A 27,209-nucleotide genomic window follows, 5' to 3' on the forward strand; every position below is an offset into this window, starting at 1 on the left:
TCTGGGACCAGGCAATGGGAAAACTTTCTTTCCCCACAGAGCATATTACAAGTACCAAATCAGAAGTGCTGGAGAATGAATGGCCCCAGAACTCATTCCCCCAGTGGTGATGGGAAGCTGGTGGATAAATATCCAGGCTCCATCTCCCTTGAGCTGGGATAACTCTGAAGTGTGTTCTGGGCTGTTTCCCAGAGTGGCCTGAATGTATGGCAGATGCTCACAGTGGAAACGGGTTTGATGAAGCCTCCCTTTTCGGTTTCCCTGCATTGCTTCCCTACTTTCATACAAGGGTTTGCTGGGATCGCTGCCTTAATAAACAGCCTAAGCTTGAATCCTCACCTTAGGGTCCGCGTCTGTGGGAAACCAACTCAATATAGATAATATTGTGCCTCTTTCAGCTACCAATACCTGTGACTAGCGTGTGTCCTGTCTTGGCCAATGTGAAAAGCAGTTAGTGAAAGATTTTTAGTTCCACAGAAATCCTCAGGGGAACCTATGCTTTTTCCTTGAACTATTTACCAGGTTCCATTATTCACATTTCCCCAAAATACACGTGTGCCTAAGGGAGATTGCTGTGTCCCATATCCTCACCGCTAGTTACAAAATACACTAAAGGTAGCATACTGCATACAGGAAATTGCTGGAAAAAAAATGAATACATTATATATCTAAGAAATACGGTTTGTACTCTCTCTCATTAAATATACTTGTGTCCCCAGTATAACAATGTAACATATATTGGAATCCACAAAGCTCTCATGCCAAGGAAACATCTTTGAAGAGTTTAATGCTGGTAATAAAATAATACATTTGCTAATCAAGGCAATCTTTAATGCCAGATGGTGTCTTTGTTGGGCTCTTCTTGGTGGTTTTCTATACCTCCATAAACCTGGTTCTTGACTGTTCTATAGAGAGTGAGACTCTATAAAAATTCTCTTATAAACATATATGCACACATATGTTCATTACAGCACTATTCACAATAGCAAAGACATGGAATCAACCTAAATGCCTGTCAATGACAGACTGGATAAAGAAAATGTGGTACATACACACCACATATGTACCATATTATGCAGTCATAAAAAAGAAAGAGATCGTGTCCTTTGCAGGGACATGAATGGAGCTAGAAGTCATTATCCTCTGCAAATGGAGGAACAGAAAATCAAATACTGCATATTCTCACTTATAAGTGGGGGCTGAATTATGAGAACACATGGACACACAGGGAGAAACAAAACACATTGGGACCTATTGGAGGATGGGGGTGGGAGGAAGGAGAGCATCAGGAAGAATAGTTAATGGATACTAAGGCTTAATACCTAGGTGATAGGATGATCTGTGCAGCAAACCACCATGACACACATTTATATAACAAACAGGCACATCCTGCACATGTACCCCTGAACTTTTAAAATAAAATACAAGTTAGAAATTTAAAATGGGGAAATCTCTTTTAAAAAGAAAGAAATTCTCTGTTCACACAACTGTTAGACGAGAAACATAAAAGTTTCTCCTGTAGGAAATTATATATATGTTTTAAAGCAGAAGAGTAAAAATTCATATTAGCCAAGTTCAAAATGGAAAAGAGGAAGGAACGGTGAAATGCCTGTTCCCAACACAAACAGGTCATCAGAACTATCATCGTGGGAAAGTAAAAGTTTACCCAAGAGAAGCCCACAGATGCTCCAAAATGGAGCCAGAAATAGTAACCAGATAATGCTTATGATACAGCAAACGGCTGAGCAAACTGAGATGACACATAATCTTTTTAATGCTCGTTTCAAGGTTATGGACATTATCCTAGCAGGTCCTAAGCAACTCTGAATTTCAATATATGAAAACAGAGGCTCTCCCCACCAGGCATCTGCTCATTTTCTCCATGGAAAAGAGTTTTGGGAGTCTGTTCTGATATCTTATGAAGTTCATTGTTTGATCCTATGCCCCTGTAAGGGGAATGCACTAGTTATAAAAAAGAAGAAAGGTGGAGATAATGACTTAGTGGACATTCAGTGGAGGTTTCTCTGTTTAAGGGGTAATGGCTGAAAATTTTATTTTAAATATCTCTAGCTCTTGAAAAGGTAAAATGATTTGTCCAGGATTTTAAAGCCATAATTTTACTTATATATTTGAATCTCTGAACCTAAAGCAATTTTAGTATGTATTGGGGGGATGGGGAGAGAAGGCAGAGGAACCAAGCATCCTTATAAAGGATCCTATAAGAATCCTTTATAGGATTCTTCATAATCCTATAAAGAAAACATTTTTAGCTTCCAATAAGACCACACTCCTACTCCTAACATAGGAACCAGGAAAATGCAAAACATGTGAAATGCAACCATGTTGATGACAGGCAAATGCTTCTGCTGTTTACAAATCCATTCACATTTATTAGCCATGAATATTGCTTATTTATTTTCTTTGATTCATGGTTTCTGACTTCTGATACTTTTTTTGAGAAAACATTTGCATTCATTTGTCATTAGAAACAAAATATGCATTAGTAAAGCTAACTAATTTAGAATCCAAGAATGAATTCAAGAAAAGTATACAGAGAAGAAAATTGACACTGCAGGAGGGATCAAGGTCTTGCACGAAGCCCTGTTAGCCAATCAGGGAGAAGGTCCACAAGTGAGAAATCACTCCCCCCAAAAATTAGCCATCCAAAAAAAAAAAAAAAGAGGATGAGCACATGACAGATCTTATTTGTCCTGGCTTGAGGTTGTCATTAGTGACATTCACACAGCATGTTTGAAATCTATCTTGAAGAGCAAATGCTAAGCCTCTGTTTATTCTCTTTTTAATTCCACACCATCCAGAGCCAGAACTACAAGCTCAAACTCTGTCCCTCTGATTGGAGCATTTCTCTTAACTGCTACACATGTTCAGCTAACTGCAGAAGGAAACCTACAGGCAAGAACAAAGTGGTCCTTCCTAGGGTGACAACTTGTGTGATAGGAATAGCCCAACTCCACTGGGGGGCTTTCAGAAATAAGGAGAAGAGATTGGGAAACCCCACAGACAGTTTCTGTCAAGTTACATTTACTTACTTTTTCAAGCATCCCCTCTCACCGAGTTCCACGGAAGATACGGGAATTGGTCTTAAAGAAGTCGTGAGTTACAGGCACACCTGAGAGAAAGAGATGTTTGCTTCCACCTTAGAACTGACTCAAGCCCTGGGTCCTAGTTCTTTACTGGGGTCCTTACTTCAATTTCTCACTCTCTACCTTCTCATTCTTTTCCTTTCTCCACTGGTTTCATTATGAGATGAGTTGTTGAAGGTTGGTGGCAAAATCTGTGTGGCAAATATGCTAAGGTACATAGATACAGCTTCTCCCTGCTGAATCAACAACTACAATAAAGGGAAATACTAATTTTCAGGGTTTGGAAGCTCAGTCTTTCAAACAAAGGAGGACTTGCTCAATGAAGTTTCATTTCTAATCCTTTAGCTGTAGTCAAATGGAGCCATTTTTGAAGAGCATTTCAAAACCTATTGATGGCCAAATTGCACTATTGATTGATACCAACTGTAAACTCGCGACTCCTCATCCACATCCCTTTAATTGGTCTCGAATGACACTGTTTTAAATGGCTTTGGGAAGTGAAGGGGAAGAAATGTGCCAACGATAATTTGCACAAAGAAAATTTACATCTCGTCTTTGTTTCATTTTTCTGGCATAGATACTGACTACCAATTTATCATTTTTTTTTTTTCCTTGAGGAAAGTAGTGAGAATAAGAACAGCAGTCTGGATTTTTCTTGTTCTGTTTCCATAATTAGAAAAATAGACTAAAATTATGCAGGAGCAGATTGAGGGAAAAATACAACCTGCTTTCCTATGATATAGTGAACTCTTTTTTAAATTCAAAGATCTCCCCTCCCTCCACTGGTCCCTATACACATCTTTTTATCTCTGAGTAGCTACTGTGCCTCTTTTAAGTTTATTTGCAGGTTTAATAACAAGAGCATTCTTCAAAAAACTTTAAGCCATGAAGTGTGTTCATGATCATACCACTATTTGTTTGAAAACAACGTGCTAACACCCTGCTGTCTTCCCGGTAGACCCAGGTAATAAAAACCAGCACCCATAATCACAGGGTACTTACAAAATCAGGTTGGGCTTGAAGAAACTAGTCAAATTGTCTTCGCATAAGTTGAAAATGTGACCTACCAAATAACCCATTGGTTAGTTATCCTACAAGGCACAGCTAATATGGGGAACAACTATGAAAATTCATTCAGTGCATGTATTTTTAAATGTACCTGAAGAGTATTCAAAGATTCAATGGTATTTCCACTTTGACACCTGCCTTTTCTTCCATCTCCTTTTTTGTTGAAAAAATAAAAAGCACTTTATGCAAGCCTAGATTCAAACCACAGTCAGCTCACAGATAAATATGTTAGGGGACAGAGTATTTCTCAACACGCAAGCACTTGCAATAGCAGTGCCTGTTAAAAATCATACATGTAAACTGGGCATGGTGGCTCACGTCTATAATCCCAGCTACACAGGAGACCAAGGTAAGGGGATTACTTGAGCTCAGGAATTTAAGACTAGCTTGGGCAACATAGTGAGACCTCACTCTACAAAAATTTTAAAAATTAGCTCGGTATAATGGCTCACATCCGTAATCCCAGCTACTCAGGTGGCTGAGGCAGGACAATCGCTCGAGCCAAGGAGGTCAAGGCTGCAGTGAGCTGTCATCATGCCACTGCACTCCGGCCTGGGCCACAGAGAGGGAGACCCTGTCGCAAAAACAAAAACAAAACAAACAACAACAACAAAACCATATAGAGCCACCAAAGACTCAGAGAATTAGAACCTCAGAGGTTAAGGCTCTGAAACGTGGATTTTATATAAACTTCCAAGGCAGTTCTGGGTCCATTTAAGTTCTGAGAACCCCCCGAGGTAGCCACCAGTCATTAAGGCTTCACTGAGCAACATTCGAACCCCAGCCTCCAGGGCCACCTCCTGCCTCCGTATCTAGCAGTGGGTCCAGTGTTTTCACCGCTCAGTCTCCGTATGCCTCCCTGAAGACTTGCAGTCATTTCCTAACTGATCAGCCCACGACCATCTCCTCTTCCCAACGTAGCCTTCTTATCGCATAACTCCCTGCTCAAGAATCTGTTGTGAATCCTCGTGTCCTTCCTCTTTCAAAATCTATTCTTCAGCTTTAAATGTAAAGGCTGAAAGAAAATCCCTTTTGGCCTAAGTCCCTCCCCATCCCCTGCACCCTCCCTGCATTCCCTCCTTCTGAACCCCTAGCAGGACTGGCCGTTCTTCCAGCACCTGTGATGTCCTTCGCCCTCGTGAATCTCGGTGCTGGGGTGCTGCTCTCCCAGCTTCTCCAGCCCTATGAGTTGAACCCCAGTGCATCTTCGAGGATCCTACCTTGGATATGGCCTTGCCTCCCCAGCTGGCTGGGATCTGCCTCGTCTTTGGCCCTCTGCAGCATTTTGCTTTGCCTTCTCTTGAGCTCTCACCTTACTGGGTTTTGTTGTTCATTTCTTTACACACTCAATTTGCCCTTCACTGCCCTTCCACTTGCCCACATCCTAACTCCCTAAATGAAGGAGCTCCTCTGGTTGGCTTTTCACTCCCCTCCAGCAACTAATGATACATGAACTAGAAAGAAATTATTTAGGCAGATAATGAGAGTCACAGAGTCATCGGCAGAATTTCCCTTTTAACAAAAAGCAGCCCCAAAGTAATTTCTTTTCTAACAAAGAGCCGCCTGAAAAATTGAGCTGCAAACACAGATGAGCAAGCTGAAAGCTTGCACGGTTGAATGCCGGCAGCTGGGCCAATAGGAAAAAGGCTACCTGGAAGACAGGTATGTTCAACACGGAGGCTCTATCCTCCCTTTTCTTTGTCACCACGTGTATAGTAAAGAAACAGGCACACGGCAGGCCAGGTAGCAAACACATCTGCATAATAAACAATTAGGGTGGGGGCTACCAGAAATTTGTGCCCAATGCAAACAGCACACCTAGCCCTAACCACTTTTTTGCGCCCTATGCAAATAGCACCCCTTGTCCAACCAATCTTATGTGTTCTATGTAAATCAGACACGGCCTCCTAAGGCTCAGCTATAAAACCCCTTGCATTTCACCATGGACCAAAAACCCATTCAGGACCTCTCTTCTCTTTTCTTTCCCTGTTAAACTTTCTGCTCTTAAGCTCACTCCTTGTGTGTCTATGTCTTAGTTTTCTGTGGCTGTGAGACAACAAATCTTGAGTATTTACCCCAGACGAAGGACACCGCTTCACTAGCATCGAGTTCAAACATAGCAGACCCTCAACGGGGGCTTACTAGATTGTTTCACAGACTCTCCTGTCACCTTCTTCACATGTCACCAAGGTGGTGGTTCCCGGCTTGGAAACTCCTCTTGCATCGCTGTGTGTGTCCATGGCCACCAGTGCACCAGCAACAGAGCCCTTTGTGGTCCCACACTTGGAATCCCACACAAGCCTCCCCACGTGTCTTCTGAATTTCCACCACCTCCTGCCCCGACCACTGCAGTCCCTAATTGAAGAAGAGCTTCTTGAACATCTCCCTGAGTCCTGGAAAACAGCTATCTCGACCTTTGTAGAACTGACAAATTTAGATAAATTCACAAAGCTTTGGAACATAAGGGTCACATTTTCTAAGAAAGTTTCAATGCCAATTCAACTGACTGAGTGTGAGATCCCAGAACATGAGCCATCTGGTTCTACAGGACCATGCTGCATACACTACACGTCCCCTCTCCCCACAAATGCCCTTTCCAGTATGTCCAATTCATTTTATATTATTTCTTACATGTTTCCTACCAAGTAAGGCCTTCTGCTACATGGTACCCTCCACCTTCCCACCTACACCCATTTCTGCCATCTCTCACACTCTCTCTCCCCTCTCTGTCTTTGCTCACCCTCCAGTTCATGCCTTACTCAGTTCCAGGTGGTCATGGCAGCCACGTCTTGCTCTCCAGGGCTGTTTCATCTTCTCCCTCCTGCCCCACAAAACCAAGCCAACCCCCATCTGTCTCTCAGAGGTTCCTGACAGCTCCTATGCAAAGTGATTTCTTCCTTGTTTGTATTTCCAAGCATGAATAAACTATGTAGTTTAGCACTTACATATTCCATTTCATCTGGCCTTTTGTTACTTAAGTTTTAGAGAGTATGTTGATTTTTCAACCCAGATCATAAGGTCATTGAAGTTAGGGACCATGTCTTAAAATTTTTCTTATATGGAACTCCCTGGTGTTAAACAATTACCAGGGCCCAGTATGTATTCATAGATGAAATTTCAATCTTAGATATCTGTTCAGTAAAATGTGCGAGGTTTCTTTGTGCGTTAGGTTAAAATTAATTTGATCTTTGAAAAGCGTAATAAACCATTTCCTCAGTGAAAGTAAGAAAGAGCGCAGCGCATTTTGAGAATGGGAATGAAATTTGGGTATAATTCTTGGGATACAAAATTAAAAGGCCATCTGCCTTTGAGAGGCAGCAGATGTGTAATTGATATTCACTGCTCATTTGCCACTTGAATTCTGCAGACATTTAATGCTGTAATTGTTTATACAGTAAGATTCTTAACACCCTTTGGAGAATAGCTCACTTTTTCCTATAGTCCCCATACTTCTGATCAGCCTATAAGAATCAGTTCTAGTTTTCCTGGAGCTTCAAAAGTAGAATTAAAAAATAATTTGCATGATGTCCCTTTGAAGATGATAATTTTACAATATCTACAAGAATTTAAAATGATATACCTTTGATCTAGCATCATCTATTTAGGAATCTATCCTACATTATACACAAGCCATATGCACAAAGATGTATGCACATAAATGTTCACTGCAGGATAGTTTATAATTATAAAATATTAAAAATAGCCTAAATGTCCATCAATGAGGGATTGATTAAATAAATTATGAGTCATTCATACAATATAATACTAGGCAGCACTTACAAAGAATGAGGTAGCAAAATCCCATCTCTATAAAAAAACAAAATACAAAAAATTAGCCAGGTGTGGTGGTGGGCACCTGTAGTTCCAGCTAATCAGGAGGCAGAGGTGGGAGGATCACCTGAGCCTGGGAGACAGAGGCTGCAGTGAGCTGAGAGTATGCCACTGCACTCTAGCTTGGGCAACAGAGTGAGACCTTGTCACAAAAAATGAAAATAAAAATAGAAAAGAATGAGTTAGCACTATTGGAATTCACAAAGGAAGATGTTGCATATATGCAGATAATTTCTAGAAGGATACACAAGAAACTAAAGTATTAAGAATCTGAAGTAGTAGGGAAACCTGGTTTTATTGTATAACCCTTTGTATATTTTTTTAACTTGTGAAAGCATTTTCATTTTTATAAATGAAGTCCAGGAGTGGTGGCTCACACCTGTAATCCCAATATTTTGGGAGGCCAACATGGTAGAACCTCTTGAGCTCAGGAATTACTGATCAGCTTGGGCAACATAGTGAGACCTCATTTCTATCAAAAAAAATTTTTTTTTTTATTAACCAGGTGTGGTGGTACATGTCTGTATTCCCAGCTACTCGGGAGGCGGATGTGGGAGAATCACTTGAGCCCAGGATCTTGAGGCTGCAGTGAGCTATGATTGCACCACTGCACTCCACCGTGGGTAACAGAGCAAGACTCTGTCTCAGAAATAAATAAATAAAAACTAATTTAAAAATTAATTTTCAAAAAATGGTATTGGTAGTTAAAAGGATTTGGAACCAATATTGGAATGGTTAATTATCTACCAAGAGTTTCAGAAACATCTTTGTCATATTGCCTCTTTGTCTACACAATCATAACTGAAATTATAATGCTTACGAAAGAGAAAATGTTTTTTCTTTTTCTATTTTCTTTTTGCTCATTAGAGTCCAGCTATTTGGTGACTGTTATCTCTCAGATTTGGACAGGAATCTGACTGGTGTCAGCTATGTGAAGAGAGATGCAACAGGGACAGATGTTTGTATGAACAACTCTTTCACGTAGATCAGTTTCATGAAATGATGACTGTATTTTCAATATTTTGAAATCCCCCTAAGAAACTCATGTAACAAATAAAAGAAAGCATCTATCTCATCTATTCTATTCACAGACCTATGTATATCCACACTTATCTAGAAGATTCTTTTGGTTGTCTGCACAGTAGCCATTACTCTGAATATTCTTCCCTAAAGGAAGCGCCTAAAAATGCAGCTATTCTTTTCCTCAGCCTCCATGATAACTGCCTTGTGTATTTTTCAGGATGGTTAGTTGCAGACAACAAAGTCCACCCTAATTAGGTTAAGCAGAAGGGGATTTACTACTGGATATTGAACAGTTTAAGAACATATGGGAAAACCAGATAGCCAATCATATTTGCCAGAAAGCCAAAAGAAATGCCCAACCACAGCTCAAGACTGTTACAGCAAAGATGCCACTATTATCATTCAGCCACCACCTCTGACACTAGGGACCAGACACTGGTACTTCCACAGGAGCTGGTCCAAAATAATCTAACACTTTTGCCACCTTGCTTGCAAGAAAATCTGATCCACAACAGCTCCTTCAAGTTACTCACTTCCCCTCACCTCTCCATGGCTGGCACCAGTGAGCTGGCATGGTGGAAGTCAGGCCACATGCAGGATCCTAGCTGTAAGGAAGGCAAGGAAACGCATCTTTTAAGATCCCCAGCCTCTATAGTTTAGGAAGGCATTCTGGTGAGGGATTATGGGAGGAGGCTGTGTGAGCTAACTTGCCCTATTTTGGCCAGTGATAAATAAGGGGAAGTGTTCTGGGGAGCTTCTGGGAGAGATTTTCCTCCCTGATAAAAAAGAAACACAAGGAGAGCTCTCTTTACTTCTCTTTCTGCTTTTGGACACAGGTGCAAGGGATACGATGCTTAGAGCTGCTGCAGCCATCTTGGAACCATGAGGGAAAGCACTATCAACATCTACACCCACTCATGTTTTTCATTTTGCAATCTCTCTGAGCTTCCTTCCTTGAGTTTATAACAATATTCACCGTTTTCCCATCTCTAAAATCTCTCCCTAGTTTCCTCCGACTCTTCAGGCTACCATCCAATGTCTTTCCTCCCCATTGTCTACAAATTTATTCTATGTTTACTCATTCACCTTCTATTTCCTCCTCATTCACCTGCAGCCTGGCTCTGAGTCTATTATACTCATCTCACTATAAGGTCACCACTGCCATGTGATTGGCGAATCTTATACACACTTTTTTTTCTTTTTTAGTTTTTACTTTCCTTAATCTCTCTGCTGTACTTAATTCTTCATCACTTCTCTTTTGTCTTTCTTGAAAGTCTCTACCCTCTTTATACCAAGAAAGTATATTTTCCTGGAATTCTCGTTACTTTTCTTACTGTTCCTTTCTTTGCCCTTTTTATGGACTCTCCTTCCACTCCCTCCCCTTTCAATGCCTCATCCATGGATCCTGGTTATTCTCTGTCTATTCTCCCCAGGTGTTTTTCATCCTTTCTAAGCATCACTTGAATATTGATGACCCTGAATATGCATATACAACCTACAATCTTTTTAAACTTCACATACATACATCTAACCATGGCTACATACCTCCACTAGAATGTCTTATGGATCCCTGAAATGAACGTGCCCAAAACAAAGGTATCATTAGTCCTTAGCAACCTGTTTCTTCTGTGATCTCCACCTTCTTCCTCACCCAACATAAAGATCTGAGGTCATCCTTGCCTCCTCCCTCTGTCTCATGTATGCGAGTAAAAGCTAATCAACTGCTGATTTCACCTAATCAATTCTTAACTGTGTTCCTACAGCACTTTTCTGCATATCACTGGCAGAATGATCCAGTCAAAATGCAAATCTGATTATTTTGTTCTCTTGCCTAAAGTTTTTCTAATGTTTTCCATTGTTTACAAGATAGGGATCAAGCTCCTCAGCAGACGATTGTGCTTCATCTTTTGATTTTTCCTGCCTTATATTTTTGTTTTAGAACCCCTAAACTCCTTGACTTTTCGAAAGGTATCATGCAACTATATGATCCCCTACTCTTCCTTATATTTTAAATTTGTCTTAAACTATTCCCCTATTGCATCACCTGGTCTGTACCTTCAAGTTCAGATACTAGCTCTTCTTACATGCCGTTACTCATGTGACAGATGTTTACTGAACCCTTACTATGTGCCAGACACTGAGCTAGGAGCTAAAGAATCAATGGTGGATGACACATAGTCCCTGTTCTCAAGAAATTTATGGTCCACATACTGATCTCCAATTCTACTAGGTGGGCTGGGTGCCCTGCTCTGTGCTGTAGTCATAGACACTGTTGATTGCCTATGCAGCAACCACATCCACCTTCCTTTCTCCCTTGTATGTGAGACCATGGGAATCCACCCCATTCCCAGCTTTAGCAGTAGATTTTGATATATCTAATCCAAGCATAGTGATTCCATGCTTGTTGGCTAATGTCCATTTGAAGATCCCAGGTGTTGTGGTTTGAGTATTTGTTCCCTCAGAAACTCATGTTGACATTTAATTGTCATTGTAACAACATTAAGAGGTAGTGTTTTCAAGAGGGGATTAGGTCATAAAGATTCCACCTTCATGGGTGGAATCAGTGCCTTTACAAAAGGGTGAGTTCAGCCCCCTCTTGCTCTTTCTTGTCCCTCTGCCTTTGCCGTGGAATGATGTAGCAAGAAGGGCCTCCCCAGATGCCTGTTCCTTGATCTTGGATTTCTCTGTCCAGCAGAACTGTGAAAAAATAGATTTCTGTTCATTATAAATTTCCCAGTCTATAGTATTTTGTGATAGCAGCAAAAAAAAAAAAAAAAAAAAAAAAGACCTAAGATACCAGGCGTAAGCCAATCAGTGCTTGAGTCTTTTTCCTGGGGAGGGAAACTGACCTGAGTTGGCCCTCTCAGAAGGAAAGAAAGAATTTATTGTTCCCATTTTGAAGAGAGATGTTTCTTCTTTCCCCCAAGCTTGAACAAGGAAGCATATTGAATGGTTGCTGCAGGCAGTGATCTGGTGACCTCATGAGGAATATCAGGATGAAGACAAAGCTTACAGATAAGAGCAGAGCCAAAAGATCTAGTGGTGGCAGGGGATGGGTGGAACCAGAGCCACAGCCTAGGAACAACTCCACCCTGGACTTAATATGTGAAGTAAAGAAGTGTCCTGTTTTAAAGCCAGTTTAAGAAGGTTTTAATTTCGTTATTGAGAGTCAATATGCACCATCCACTGGAAGTTCCCATGTGAAACTCAAGAATCCACACTCTCTCCCATTTTCGCTTTTCCTGGCATTAGTTCAAGTCCACTTTATCACTCAACTGTATGACTTTAATATCTCCTCGTCCAGATTCCTTTGCCTCAGGTTCACCTCTTCTTTCAATTTATTCTCCACATCATTTCCAGCATGATATTTCTATATCTCCACTCTGATCATGTCTTTCCCTGCTTAAAATCATTGACGACTATTTGTAGAATTCAAGATAAAGTTGAAACTCCTTGCCATTTATTCAGAAGACATTTCGTGTCTGCCCCCAGCCAGGATCTTGACTTCTCCTCCTCTATTCTTTTTTGCCTTCCTCATACCCAAATGTCACATAGTTACTGGGACGTGTGATTCTCCCATTTGCATTCGTAAATGCTGTTCCCTGTACCCGGAACTACTGTCCACTGCCACCCACCTCACCCACCTCTAATCCTCCAAAAACTTTAGCTCTACTTTAGAAGTCTCTGCACTGTGTTCCTATGCTTTGTAGCATTTTGGCTGTTTCTCTGCCATCACATTTATCTCACTGTGTTGCAATTATTTGTTTATTGGCCTTTCAAACTAAACTCTAAACTTCCTGAGAGCAGGGACTAGGTGGTATTTACACATATATCCACATATCCTCAGCACATACCACAATATCTCTGACTGAGACCCTCCAAAAATCTTTTTACAAAGAGAAGGGATGGAAAGAGAAGAGAATAGGAAGGGAACAGGAAGGGAGGGAAGAGGAGGGGAGGGAAGGAGAAAGGAGAAGAGAAGACAAGATAAGAGATGGAAAATAAAAAAGGAAGAAAACCAGTTCTTTCTTCTTGGGAAAAAAGAAGGCCAAAGAAGTCCAAAAAATAGTCACAGATTTTACTCTGAACAGCACAAATAACTAATTGTCCTGTCTAGATACAGAATCTGAGTTTTAAAGCATTTTCTTGCTAGAAAATTCAAAATATATAAAAGGATATGCACTCAAAGGACCTCCGCTTCAAACTTTCCCTGCCGTTGGTGCTTCATGCCTATGGGATGTGTATTAAAGAGGCTGCCTCACTCAGTAATTGTAGAGAATGGAGGGAAAACAAATAGTTGTTGATACAGGTAATGTTCATGTTTCCCCATTGTAGCAGCATATGGCACTAGTTGTAATGGCCTAACGTAAAGCATTCCTGGACAATATTAATGACCAACTAGGTTAATGACCAAAGACTCAGCCTCAGGCACCAAACATATTCTCCTCTTCATTAATCCCTAGGAAATGACCTCAGCCATGTTCATTATGGCTCAATTACACTCACACTCCCTCATGAGAAAAGAAAGCATTGCAGTCCTAATACAAAGCTATATTCCTTTTTTTTTTTTTTCGACTTGACACATGGGCAATAAAGACACAAAACAAGTTATTAGTCCCAAGGTCAAGCATGTAAAGGAAGAAACGCTATTGCCTTATCAGCTCCCAATCATCAATAAGAACTGAATTTGGGACTTCAGAGGTCACAGAGCAGGCAGACCAGGATTTACGCATCCTATGAGTGTTCTTTGAAGGTGTGACATGCACTAAGCACATGTTAGCCCCAGATGTTCTGAGTTTGGATGAAAATCTAAACACTCAAAAGGCAGCTCTTTGCTAGTATGCAAAAAAAAATGACTTCTTCAGATATCAACCTATCATTCAATTAATCAATATTTATACAATGTTTCCTCTGAGTAAAGTCCCACAGACTTTGCTTGTGAGTAATTCAGAAAGGAGCATCAGGGAGCATAAAATCAAGTTACATAGAATGAACATACCCCGTGGTGGCTTGAAACATGTCCTGAACCACACTGACACCTCCTTCATCAAGAGGCAGTCTATATCCTCTCACCTTGGATCTAGCCTTAATGACTTGTTTGTAACCGAGAAAATGCAACAGGAGCAGGTCTGCATGACTTCTGAGACTAGGTTATGAGCAATCATGTGGCTCTGCCTGGTTAGCTCAGATACTCAGTTTTGAACCCTGGGTCACTCTGCAAATCCACCTACCTTGAAGCAGCCACATTTTGAGGAAGCCCACATCATGTGGGGAGGCTGTAATGTTATGGTTCACAGAACCAGCTGTGGTCCAGCTGACAGTAGCATCCACCACCATACATATGAGTGAAGACTTATCTCCAGAAGATTCCAGGACCAGTTGTTGAATCACCCCAGCCATCAGTTCTTCCTAGATGAGGCTCCAGTGTGGAGGAGAGACAAGCCATTCTCACTGTCTCCTGTTGGAACTCCCGACCCATAAAATTTATGAGTGTAAAAAAATTGTTGTTTTGTGTTGAATTTTGTACAAAAATTACAAAGTGTGGGATAATTTGTTATGCAGCAGTAGTAACTGAATATCTCTCTCTACACACACACACACACACACACACAGAGAGAGAGAGACACACACACACAATAAATACATACAGCTGCCTTGTGAGGTTTAGTAATTTGTATGTGTATGTTCCTAGTTTGGCCACCCCAAACTTCTGTCTTTGGGGAAGTGCCATCATCTAACGGAACTGCATTTAACCTGCATCTATTAATAGCAAAAATCACCAAGACTTCTTCAATGGGGCCATGTGGCACATTCAGTGTGAAGAAAATAAATTCCAAAGTCAAGGGAACATTGATCAGGTACAAACACTGTCTTGCATCACAAGGTGATTAAACTCCTTCTGACTGTCCATTAGAATGCACCTCTCTCAGGCTTGGCCTCCTGTTATGTCCTTTCTATAATATATTTAGGATTTCTGAGCTTCAGTGTCACTGCCAGATCTGCCTCCCATACCAAATCTAATCCAGGACCTAGCCCAGCCTGTACCTCCAACTGCCACCCTCAATCTCTACTGGCAAATCTCATTATTTCCTGAGCACCTTCACCTGTGTAGTCCTCAGTCAATAGAAAGCTATTCTTATCCAAATGGTATTTCCCACTCCAGAGTGGCTTGTATGTGTCATGGTTCCTGCACCTCCAGGAGTCACAGAATGGTCCCAGCTGGCTCCTCCCTGTGCATGTCCCCTGTCATCCATCTCCCATCCAATGCTGATGGCTCTTCTTTCAGAGTGTTCCAGAATTCATTCACCTTCCTCTTTTCTTACTGTCAGCTCCGTGCCACTTCTTTACCTCCCACCCAAATTCACACACTTGCCTCTAAACTGGCCTTCTCCCTCCAGTGTCTCCAGCACACCCTGACTTTCACCGCTAGATTAAACATCCCAATTCCCACGCCTGCCCATTAAGTCAGTCCAATACAAGAACCTGGAGAGGCTTCAGTGCCCGCAGCTCCAATCCAGATGCTCCCGAGAGCATTTGCAATGTCTTTTCTTATTCTTTAGCTAGCAGTCCATCTCCTCCATGACACAGACCCTCTAGCAAAATATCAATCCTCTCCCTTCATATTCCCACATCTGCCCTCCCTAACCCCACCCTTGGTGGTTTAGCATTTCCTCCTGAATTTCCTGACGATTTTGTTCCCTCTGCTGGGAAGCTACTCTTTCCCTTCCTTCTCCAGTCAACATGATATACACTCTTCAAAATAGTGCAATGCTATTTTCTACAAACCATGTAGATCTCACACCACTGTCCCTGACCCTGCCTCTGATTTCTTCAAACACCTTGTTAGTAAATACCATACCTTCCTTCCACGTGGGGCCATTTCTCATCATGCGATGTGACCTAAGCATTTTCAGTACTTCTTATTTCTCTAATGAGATATAACTTCCCAGGCAAGGGCCATGCACTGTACTCATCAAAATTCCTCCAAGAGCCTGGGGTGGTGCTAAGCTGCCAGGAAGCAGCCAATTGATACCTTCATTTACCAAATACATTGAGAAGAGTGCATGATGCTGGAGTCTGCTAAACTCCTTCCTACCCCGGAACATGGCCCAGGTTGGAACGCCCCACCCATGACTTTTCACCCTTGCCTGCTTCTTGTAACTCACCTCTTCTAAGAAGGCGTCCTCAATCGCTCCTCTAAAGCTGACATCCAAGCACTGTCTCCAAATAACCATTTTTAATTCTCCATAGGGCACATATAGTTCTTCTATGTATTTTCAATGTGTTATTTATTTTTATTTTTTAATCTTTTCCCAGGAGAGCATAAGCTTGATGACAGCAGAAAGACTTTCTGTCTGGTTCACCGCTGTATCCCTCCTACTAAAACAGTGTCCAGAAGAGAGTATGTGATGGGTTAAATGGATGAATGAATGAAACGAGTGAGTAAAGTATAGAGAAATACTCTATACTTATGAGGCACTCACAATCTATTAAGAAAAACAGATACGAAAGTCAAATATCACCTAGTGATAAGTAAAATTATATATATATGAATTATATATATGAATGAATATATATATTTTTCATATATATATATGAAATAAAGGAGAAATTGAGGAAGGTAGAATAGCATTCCAAATAATAGGAAGTGTACACTCAGAAGTGCACAGGCTTAATCCTGCATGTCATTTGTGGCGGAAGGAAATGTCCAACACTGTGAGAGTATGAATTTTGAGGGGTGGGGGAAGGGACCCTTGGACATGAGGCTGGACAGATTGGCAGAGAGCAGATCTCTAAGGGAGTAATGTGGTATATTAAAAAGCTAGAGCCTTATCCAATGTAAAATCAGGTACAACTGGAGAATTTTAGGCAGAGAAATTAGACCTTTGTTTCATAACTATCACTTTAGTAAAAGTACGGAAGACAGAAAACAGTGATAAGAGACTAGAAGCAGGAAGACCAGGTAAGAGGCCCTGCAGGTAGCCCAGGTGATATGGTTTGCATCTGTGTCCCCACCTAAATCTCAAGTCTGAATTGGAATCCCCAATTTTAGGGGAGGGACCTGGTGTGAGGTGACTGGATTGTGGGGATGGACTTCTCCCTTGCTGTTCTTGTGATAGTGAGTGAGTTCTCATGAGAGCTGGTTGTTTAAAAGTGTGTAGCACTTCCCCCTTTGCTCCCTCTTCCTCCTGCTCCCACCATGCAAGATGTGCCTCCTTCCTCTTCATCTTCTGCCATGATTGTAAGTTTCCTGAGGCTTCTCCAGCCAGCTTTCTGTACAGCCTGTGAAACTGTAAGTCAATTAAACCTCTTTTCTTTATAAATTACCCAGTCTCAGGTAGTTCTTTATAGCAATGTGAGAATGAACTAGTACACTAGGTATGAGAGAGTACAGGCCTGGACTAAGGCAGGGGAGGTGAGGCCAGATTTAAGAGAAATTAAGGCAGCAGAAGCAGCATGGCCCATGACTAGCTGAACCAGGTAGATGAGAGAGAGCAAAGACTTAAAGGCTAATCCCAGGATAACAAGCACAAAGGTGCCTCCACCAACTAAGATCATAAATTCTGCATTTGAGCTGGGCTGAGGTGTTCTGAGTTTCACATCCCTGTGGAATAAGCAGGAGAATAAATCTGATAAGCATTTGGACTTGCAGTTACTAGGAGCTTGGGGCAAGGCCTGAGAGAAAGACATGATTTGGGAGCCATTGGTGTACAGATGACAGTGAAAACCATGGGTGTGCATGATGTGCTTGGAAAGATGAATTGGATCTACCACTCAGGAAATTGCTTCTCCAGGTCCAGACTCTAAGGCTAAGATTTCAATATCCAGGATTACAAAAAGCACTCATCACAACGCAACAGAAGTTGCAGGCCAGTGTCTCCTTGACATTGGAATTCACTCTGCCCACTTGATACGAACCACATGGTCTTGGTAGTACGTGTTTCTAGGACCTTTGATTACTACCAGGCTGAATACCGTATGTTCCATTAAGCTTCATATTCTGGCATAGAAGTCAATGAGAAACTGCTACCTGCACCAGTAACATATGTTCTCCAAACCACTATTAACACTTTGCAAAGCTGCTGTACAATTAATTTTTAGCAGAGATGCACTCATAGCTGCCCCATCATGTGTAAAATGCATGCATTTTGCCTTTGCCAGAGAGAACATATTGCAGCCCATATTTTAGTCATCTCCCTTCAAAGGGTAAGAAAATTTTGTGGTTATTCAAGATAGGAATGCAAATTCAAATTTGCTCATGACTAGAATGGCTCACATGGCCACAGGAACATCTGTTTTTCTAAAAGCATTAGCTGACTGTCCAGAGGTGGTCACTCATTGTCCAGAGACTGGGATGCAGAAAGAGAGACTTGGGCAACTTGTTTTTTAGACTGATTTTGTCTCATGCAAGAGTTGCATGAGATGAATTCAGGTAGACAATCATTTCATATCTTTTTAAGATAAAGGAAGGGACTACTAGTATATACTGTGCTATTTGCTTTGGGCCATAAATAGCACTACGAACTTTACATGCATATCTGGTTAAATTATCCCACATCTTACATGGTAGCTATTATTATCTTATTTTTACAGATGGTGAGACTTGTTCAATCTAGCATAAAATATTTAGACAATTGTGCTTCTCCATTTATATTTATTTTGAGGAAAACTGAAGCCATGATTTGGGATTCACTGATGTTTTACCTCCCTGACTAGTTTTGCAAATTACCTATCATAGTATACAAGATGTACAGACCACTAAAATGGATATATATTGTTTTTGCCTTCCTAGCATCCCCTTATGATAAAATAGCATCCTCCCTTCTGATAAAATAGCATCCTTCCTGCTGATAACATAGCTCTTCCTTTTTTGGAACCTGCTTTTCCCACCCCATGTGATTCAGGCAGTTATCAGCCAGTTGACTACTTCCTTCCTTTCAATAGGTCTAGACACATTAGCCAGCCTGATCAGTCAGAAAGTTCCATCTCTGTGCCCAGTAATTGGCCTGCGAAGAGCCTATTATTCAAGAGATCCAAAGACAGTTTGTACGAGATGACCATGAAAGAGAGTCCTGCTCGTTTACCTGCATTCACTAACTCTAAGAACAAGTAACCCTAGAGCTGCTGGGGGAAGAATCTACCAGCAAATGAAGTCCACACAAAGAAAAACAGAGCCAAGACATGGCAGGGCCAGAGAAACAGGGTTCAGATGCCATCATGCAAAGTCCTTGATCCAGCTTGTCCTGGAGCTGTTTTATTCCTGAGACTCCCTGGTCATATCAGTCAATAAATTTCCCTTTCTGCCAATGCTAGCAGTTTGAGCTAGTCTCTGTCAATTAGACTAACAGAAACAGGTCTGGCAGAAAATGAAATAAAAATATATTTAGCAAAAAATTATCTGAGTTAGTTTTACAGTCATGGATTTCAAATTTCACCATTTGAAACAGAGAAATTTGTATACTAAATAGTAACTTAAAAATATTAATGGCAAGATCTCAAAGATACCCACTGGGAAATTTTACCTTGGGTGCAATAATTTAAGCTTAAGAAGAATTTTCACTACTGACTTGGATATAACAATGACATGACCATTTCTCAGAGACTTTTTGACAACTGTCTTACTTATGAATAAACCAGAAAGATAGATGATACTAAGTATTAGTTTCACCCTAAGACCCAAATATCTATGACCTCTCCCCTGGGCCCCATGCCTGGATGGCCCCACTCTGTATACAGTGCTTGAGGTGGCTTTACTGTATTATCATGTCATTATTATTCTCCAAATTTCCATAAAAGTTGTCAATATCACTTTTTCTCAAACGTATGCATGAACCATCATGAAAACTTGAGTACTATCTCAGTGTTATTTATTTGTTTATTTATTTATTTATTTATTTATTTATTTATTTATTTATTTTATTTTGAGATGGAGTCCCGCTCTGTCACCCAGGCTGGAGTGCAATGGCACGATCTCGGCTCACTGCAACCTCTGCCTCCTTGGTTCAAGTGATTCTCCTGCCTCAGCCTCCCAAGCAGGTGGGACTACAGGTGTGCCCCACCACGCCTAGCTAATTTTTGTATTTTTAGTAGAGATGGGGTTTCACCATGTTGGCCAGGCTAGTCTCGAACTCCTGACCTCGGGTGATCTGCCCGCCTCAGCTTCCCAGAGTGCTGGGATTACACGTATGAGCCATTGCACCTGGCCTGTATCTAAATTTTATCACAAATTATCTGAGTCATCTTGGGCAAGCCCTTTGACTTCTCTGGACCCCAACTTCACCGTATAATAGAAAGATGTTGTGCCTAACCTGCCTGGAGTGTTGAGGACGTGCGGTGGGACAACAGATGCAAAAGCACTTTGAAAAACATAAGGATTATTAATTTAAGAGCAAGAGTCCTTAAAACAGAACTCAATTTTATTCTATGCTTTTTGCCAATTGGGATCTGTGGAAAAGCCATAGATTTATTACAAATTCTGAATCTCTTTTCAGGATCTAATCTGAATCTGTCAGATCAGACCTGTCACAGGTCAAATGTAGAGAAGGATTAGATTATAGTAATAGAACTCGGACCTTGATCACATCTCCAACCTGCCTTTCTGATCTTGCAACCCTTTGTCACCTACAGGAAATATGCCCAAACCAGTCTACTCCCAATCTCCCAAACACGATCTAGACTTTGTTGTAATTCAACCATTCCCCTCACCTCAAATCTGCTGTCTTAACTCATCCATCACTCAACATCTTACTTGAACTTCAAGAACAAGTTCCTCCTCCACTCTGACAACCAGCGCCCCCTAGGGCTCCCTTGGTGATGAGTTATGCACTGTTTTGTTATAGTTCTTATGTGATTCTCTGAAGATGTCCTGTAAATTTCTCATTGTTATAGTTCCTGTATATCTCCAACCTGTCTTGACAATTAGACTGTAAGTATGCCAAAGCCAGTCACTGCCTTGTACTCTTCTTGCTCCAAGTAGATACTCAGCAAATATTTGTTGGTTAGTTAAAAAGGAAATTGTCCAAAGGAGGAAAATGGCTAAGAAAAGAACTTATGATGAAATGAAATGAGGGAGATGAAGTCATAGAACATCAGGTTATCCACTGAAATCTGTTCAACATAGACAAGGGAGCTGGTCTATTCAAAAGAAACCCACAAATCTGAAATCAAATTTTTAGAATGGAAAGAAACTTCAGGATAATCTAATTGACATTCTTCATTCATTGTGGATAATCACCCACTAACTTCTCTGACTTTTGAATTGAGTTTTTACATATTAAATTTTTTATGTTATAAAATATGACTCTTGGTAATTTCCTAGAAACAGAGTCTGAAAGAATAGAACTTTGAAAAATGGCAGCTATTTCATCGATATAAAAAATACTTCTTTTTATTTTATTTTATTTTTATTTATTTTTTAAATTTACTTATTATTATTATACTTTAAGTTGTAGGGTACATGTGCATAACGTGCAGGTTTGTTACATATGTATACTTGTGCCATGTTGGTGTGCTGCACCCATCAACTCGTCATTTACATCAGGTATAACTCCCAATGCAATCCCTCCCCGCCCCCCCCCATGATAGGCCCCTGTGTGTGATGTTCCCCTTCCTGAGTCCAAGTGATCTCATTGTTCAGTTCCCACCTATGAGTGAGAACATGCGGTGTTTGGTTTTCTGTTCTTGTGATAGTTTGCTAAGAATGATGGTTTCCAGCTGCATCCATGTCCCTACAAAGGACACAAACTCATCCTTTTGATGGCTGCATAGTATTCCATGGTGTGTATGTGCCACATTTTCTTAATCCAATCTGTCACTGATGGACATTTGGGTTGATTCCAAGTCTTTGCTATTGTGAATAGTGCTGCAATAAACTATTCACAAAAAATACTTCTTCTTGCTAGAGTCAAGCCAGACATCTTGAGCCAGATTTGTGGTATCACTTTTTTATTTTATACTTCAATATGGAAAAGAACAGATGATTAACAGAAAGACAGGATTCCCCACCTAGAAACACAGAAAATGCTGACTGGTTCAGAGGGGAGCTCCCTTCAGGAGCAAATCCAAAGTGTTAGAAGGTCCTAGAAGTCAAATTGTTGAACTTTGATATGCTGCCAGAGAAAGCACTGGCTTGGGACTCAGAGGACCTAGATTTTGAGAACTTGTTTCATCAATTTCACTTGACAGTTTCCCAAATTCTAATTATCAGGAGGTTTTTCTTGTCTTAAAAATAGGGTTGTGGATGGAATTAAATGAGATAATGTATTTAAAGACACTTCATTTATAGAAAAGCATAATTTGCATTATTTTTTATCCATTTAATTTACATTAAAAACTATTTTCATCTAGCTGTCCCAAAGGTGTGAGCCTTTAGAATCTAAGAACCAAAATGGCATCATAACACCCCTGAAGCCCCTTGGTTACGCATCTTTACCCTGGCTGTAAAGAAATGATCAACTAATCCTCAGCTCTAGCATGTTCCAGCCCTTGCAACTTTCCCTGAACTCACACGCCCTCAACAAATGACACATAGCCCAGAGCTTCCCGCTCTACAATTAGTCACATCAATCTGAAGCCTCCTCACAGTTTAGTGAACACAGCAGTATCTTCTTTCGCTGCCTGAGATTCTTGCAAAGATGGGAGAGGCAGCTTTTCAACAGCCTGAAAGGCCATCTCCACCACAAGAACATGTCTTCTCTCCAAGTCCACCCTTCCATGGTCACTTGAGTGGCTCTGTCTTGCGTGGAGAGTCATCACTGCTCTCTGTGAGATCTCCGTTGAAAGAATCGGTGAGGTCCTCCCACCTCAGGATGGTCCAGGCATGCTCACCACCTGGGACCCCTCCCAGCTGACCACAACCCAGCCCCAACTTGAAAAGGCCTCTGAGATACTGTTCAAAAGTCATTGGCTTTTGTCCAATAGACAACCTTAGGTTCCTGTGGGGTAGACTCCTGACGGCAGAGTATGAATGAACACTAATGATCATCCGTGTCAGCTAATAATATGAAACATATCTGCCCTGGCATAAAAGCCAGAGTGGGAACACACTGCACCATTCTCAAAGCAATACTGCTCATGTGCAAGGTTGGAAATAGAGACATAATGCTAAATAAAGCCCTCGAACTGGCTATCCTGGAACTTCATCTGTACACTGTTTCTTAGAGATCTTAAATTGTGTTTAACAGAACAGAAGGGACCCTGGACATCAGACAGCACTCTCAGTTAGCAAATGGCATCACTAAGGCACACAGAGAGGAAGTGACATCCCCAGGATGACTCAATGAGTGGCAAGGCTAGAATGGAGCACAGGGCTGTCCAACCCTCCAGACTCTGCGGCCGCTTCGGTAATCAATTAAACATGCTCTGCCCTGAAGCCTTTAGCGTATAAGCTGAATGTAACCTCTGGGTATCTTCTTATCCAAAGCAAGGAGTATGGCCAGATCATCTCCCCAGCTACCCTTTAGCCCCGATGACTCCATAGCACAAAATCAGAACTGCAATCTACCAACCTGGTATTAACCTCCCACAGACAGTGAGTATATGAGCTCTGGCTCTTGCTTTTATGCCAGGCTACTTTCCTCAGTGAGCAGACACTCGATAAATACTGACAACTGATTGGCTGATGAATGAGCTCATAAATAATAATGTTTACAGCTTCCTTCCTAAACTCACAGCCAAAGCAACTCCTCTAAATGGCCTCTTTTCCTCCTTTTTTCCCCCTTGGCTTGCTTATAAATTTTAAGATGCATCATGCAAAATGTCAGAGAAGCAATTACCTTGGGGTTTACCCTTAAAAAGGAAAAAAAAATAGCACCAAAGTCCATAGGGGAAAATTTCCCTGAACTAAACATGAACCAGAAAATGTACACTGACTTTGATTACACACGGTGCTCCAGGGTTCTTTAATCAAACGGTCCATCAGGGTGTCAAGAGCTCTTTCCCCTGGTTTCTGAGAGATGAGAACACGATCCTTTATTCCGGTCAGGAGGTGAGTGCCAGGGACAGATCTAAGGGCAGAGGCCACTGACAAATGGAAGGTAAAGTCTGAGATGTAGACACTGCCATGACAGCAGCCATAATATGTGGGAGACCCAGGAACAGAACAGAAAAGCGTGTGTGTGTGTGTGTGTGTGTGTGTGTGTGTGTGTGTGTGTGTGTGTGTTGTGTATAACAGCAGAAATTTATGCTATTCATTTAATTTGGATACCAAGGATTTATGCGTAGGGGCTTGGAATAAAGCAGATACACATCTTTCTTCTAAGCATAGAAGAAAGGTCCAAGTGGAAGGCTGAGACAAGCGGGTCTAACTCTCCCTGAAGCTATTTTTCAAGAAAACTTTTCTCCTCTATATTAACATGATGCAGGATTTATTTCTGTTAAGTATGCTAGATAATATAATATACATATGCATATGTGTGTGCATGTGTGTGCCTATTTTTCAGTGCATGTAACCCAGGCTCCCAGGTTCCCAGAAGTCTCCTAGACCCCACAGATACTGCATTGTAGTGCCAGCCACCATCACGAATACTCAGTGATGGAATGAAAATTCCCATCCAATTTATTTGACCATAGGTAGACAATGGAGGATAAAGTATTATCAGACGATAGAATTAGTAAGGGAAAGAAGTCAGGTAAAGGGTAGTTTCTCTGGAAACTGACAATTTCATTTCTTCTAGTCCTTCTCCCCCAGTGAAATCAGAAGTCAGCAGAGGTCCATGAGATAGATTTCAGGCAATTCAACTAAATCTGTGGACCCAATGCCATTTTGAGCAACAAGGAACCAAGATATCTGTTCCTTTTAACGTGACCTGGCTTACCACCCAGGGGGCAGGCTTGCCACTGACGGCTCTTCCAAGTCACCGCCATAAACTCATCAGGGCTTGCAAAGTTGCATTTCCCCTCCTCATTCAGAAGACACAAATCAATATACACAGAAGCACTTATGCTTGGTTCATAAAATCTCCTGTGTAAATGCTGGAAACATTTCCACGCCAAGCCTGATGCAGGCTACTTCCGACAACAGCTAGTATTACCGTGGTGTGTGGGAACCCTGGGAAAGAGAAATGCAAAATGCAAAACCATGGCAAAAGCCAATGCTGAACCTAGTGTCAAGCCAAAAGCCAATTGGGTTGGAACAGAACAGTGCCCATGTCCTGGTGTGCTTTAATATGGTAAGAGCAAGGGCTTTCTTAATATAGTGAAAATTCCAGAGGGGCGTAAGGTGAGTCAGCTGCTCACACAGATAAACGCCTGGACAAGGCCTGCCAAGGTTTGCCATCCATGGTAGATAGGAAACAAGCTGCTCCCAACTCAGTAGCCCAAGTGTCACTGAGGCCACAGCGAACCTCCTCCACCACCTCTACAGGAAAATATGAGCAGATACGTGGGCGCCTAGAAAGAAGACCCCATTCCATCACCCCATGGACAACAGATTCCACAGTTGCCATGAGAAGATATCCAAAAACAAACACAATCGGCTCAATTTAGATACAAAAGACAAGGGGGAAAGGACGCTGGGAGCTGGAGGAGGCATCCTAGCAATCTATTTCGAGGGGCTCTTAGCACCTGTTTGCAAGCACAGCTCTCAAAATAGCATTCAGCAACAAGTTTCTGAAATGGCAAATCTACAGCTTCTTTTCCTTTCCCTGCAAGTGCTTTGTCATGCTGATACTCTGACCCGAGAAAGCATTTCCAAAGAGCCTGCGGGATAAAGCAGAGCAACATGGAACATGTCTGCAGCCACTGCAGCGGCAGCAGCAGCCCACGGTGCAGGGGAGGCGAGAGTGGACGCTGCCTGGGCCCCACCTCCTGTCCGAACACTCACCATCAGCAGGCCGAGAGCTGAGTCGGGTACCAGCTGTACTGCCATGGTCTCCGATTCCCATGCACGAATCCTGCTGCCGAGTCAGTCCGCCTGGGCCCCAGGTGGCTACAGAGCATCCAAAAGCACCTGCAGAAAAAGCAGCCAAAATCCGGACTTAAGGAGCAAAAGGCTCAAGGGGAAGATAGGCCACCTTTCACACAGGGTGGGGAGGAGGTCAGAGAAGACAGGGTGGGAACTGTGCTTAGGGAGAAAAAAAAAAAAAAAAGAAGAAGGAAAATAGGAAGCTGCAGGTTATTTAAAGGTGAGCCCTTCCTAGCTTGGCAAAGCGGCGCAGACACAGAGACCGCATCAAACACAAATGTGAAAGCTTAGAACACGGAATGTTTAACTGCTACCTTCGCCCTGGCAGCAATTCTTCCTTTAACTGACGATTAAAATAAAACATTCCCTATTGCAGATAAATCAAGCAGCCCGAGCCACCCCCTCTCTCTGCATCTCTCAGCAATTCTGCTGCATAAACATGCCGAATGTCACAACATACCGCTCGCAATCTGGTCAGTGTCTTCTTTGCTGCAGATAGGTGTGTCTCTTTTTGCAAAATCAGATATCTGGGAGTGAGACAGCCGAGTCTGACCATGAGGCACCAGGCAGTCACTGGAGATCAGCAAATGCCCTTACCATCCCTGAGGAGGAAGTCACTTAGGAACCGACCCTTCCACCTTCCCCAAATCTACTTTTCCTCTCCAAGTAGACTGGCCAGCTCAGCTCCCGGTAGGGCTAACATACTTAGGAGGGATATGGAATTGCACTGCCTGTTCTGTGAGCGTTCTGATCTCCCTGGCTGTACCACATGTACGCCGCATACAGACACACTCTACCTCTCTCTCCCTCCCTTCCTCCCGCCCTTCCTCCCTCCCATCCCTTCCCTCCCATCTCTCCACAGGGCTGCCTGTTAGGAATTTTGAAGGAGCCTCCCTAGCTCAGGGAGGCACAGGGGGCGAATTTGTCACAAGGGACACTGCTTAAGAGAAAAAGGCAAGTTAGCCTTGAAAATCATATCATGCAGTATTTTCCCTGGAGGATGTCAATGAAAGGAAAAAAGAAAATAAAACTGCCGAATCTTGTTATATAATGGGTAACTCAGAGGGCTTTCCGGAGTCGAAGATTTAAGAAAATTAGACATCTTTTCATGAGCACCGTCAAGCTTGTATCTTCCTCTGGAGTCCATGTATTCAACTACAAACGGTGATTCCTGATACTTCTAGTATGTCCTTTTCTGATTTCTTCCTTTACTCACCTCCTGTAATGGCCCAAAAATCCTTAAAATTCACTAGACAGTGTGAAATGTAGAAACATAGAGA

At 41.9% G+C, this 27,209-nt stretch overlaps 1 protein-coding gene across 3 annotated transcripts in view; it reads right to left on the reverse strand.

Annotated features, from left to right (window-relative positions):
• Nucleotides 1–26,733, reverse strand: part of FRMD4A (FERM domain containing 4A) — a 693,055-nt gene extending 666,322 nt beyond the window's left edge. For all 3 annotated transcript variants that reach the window (XM_074001073.1, XM_065520301.1, XM_015455575.3), the window contains exons 1-2: nt 26,390–26,733; nt 25,849–25,974 (exon numbers count right to left, since the gene is read on the reverse strand). In XM_074001073.1, coding sequence (XP_073857174.1) covers nt 25,849–25,893 — 45 coding nt within the window. In that variant the 5' untranslated portion in view covers nt 25,894–25,974; nt 26,390–26,733. The remainder of the gene's footprint in view (nt 1–25,848; nt 25,975–26,389) is intronic.
• Between the last annotated feature and the right edge of the window lie 476 nt (nt 26,734–27,209).

Source organism: Macaca fascicularis, chromosome 9 (assembly GCF_037993035.2).
Source record: "Macaca fascicularis isolate 582-1 chromosome 9, T2T-MFA8v1.1".
In the NCBI taxonomy this organism is placed as follows: domain Eukaryota; kingdom Metazoa; phylum Chordata; class Mammalia; order Primates; family Cercopithecidae; genus Macaca; species Macaca fascicularis.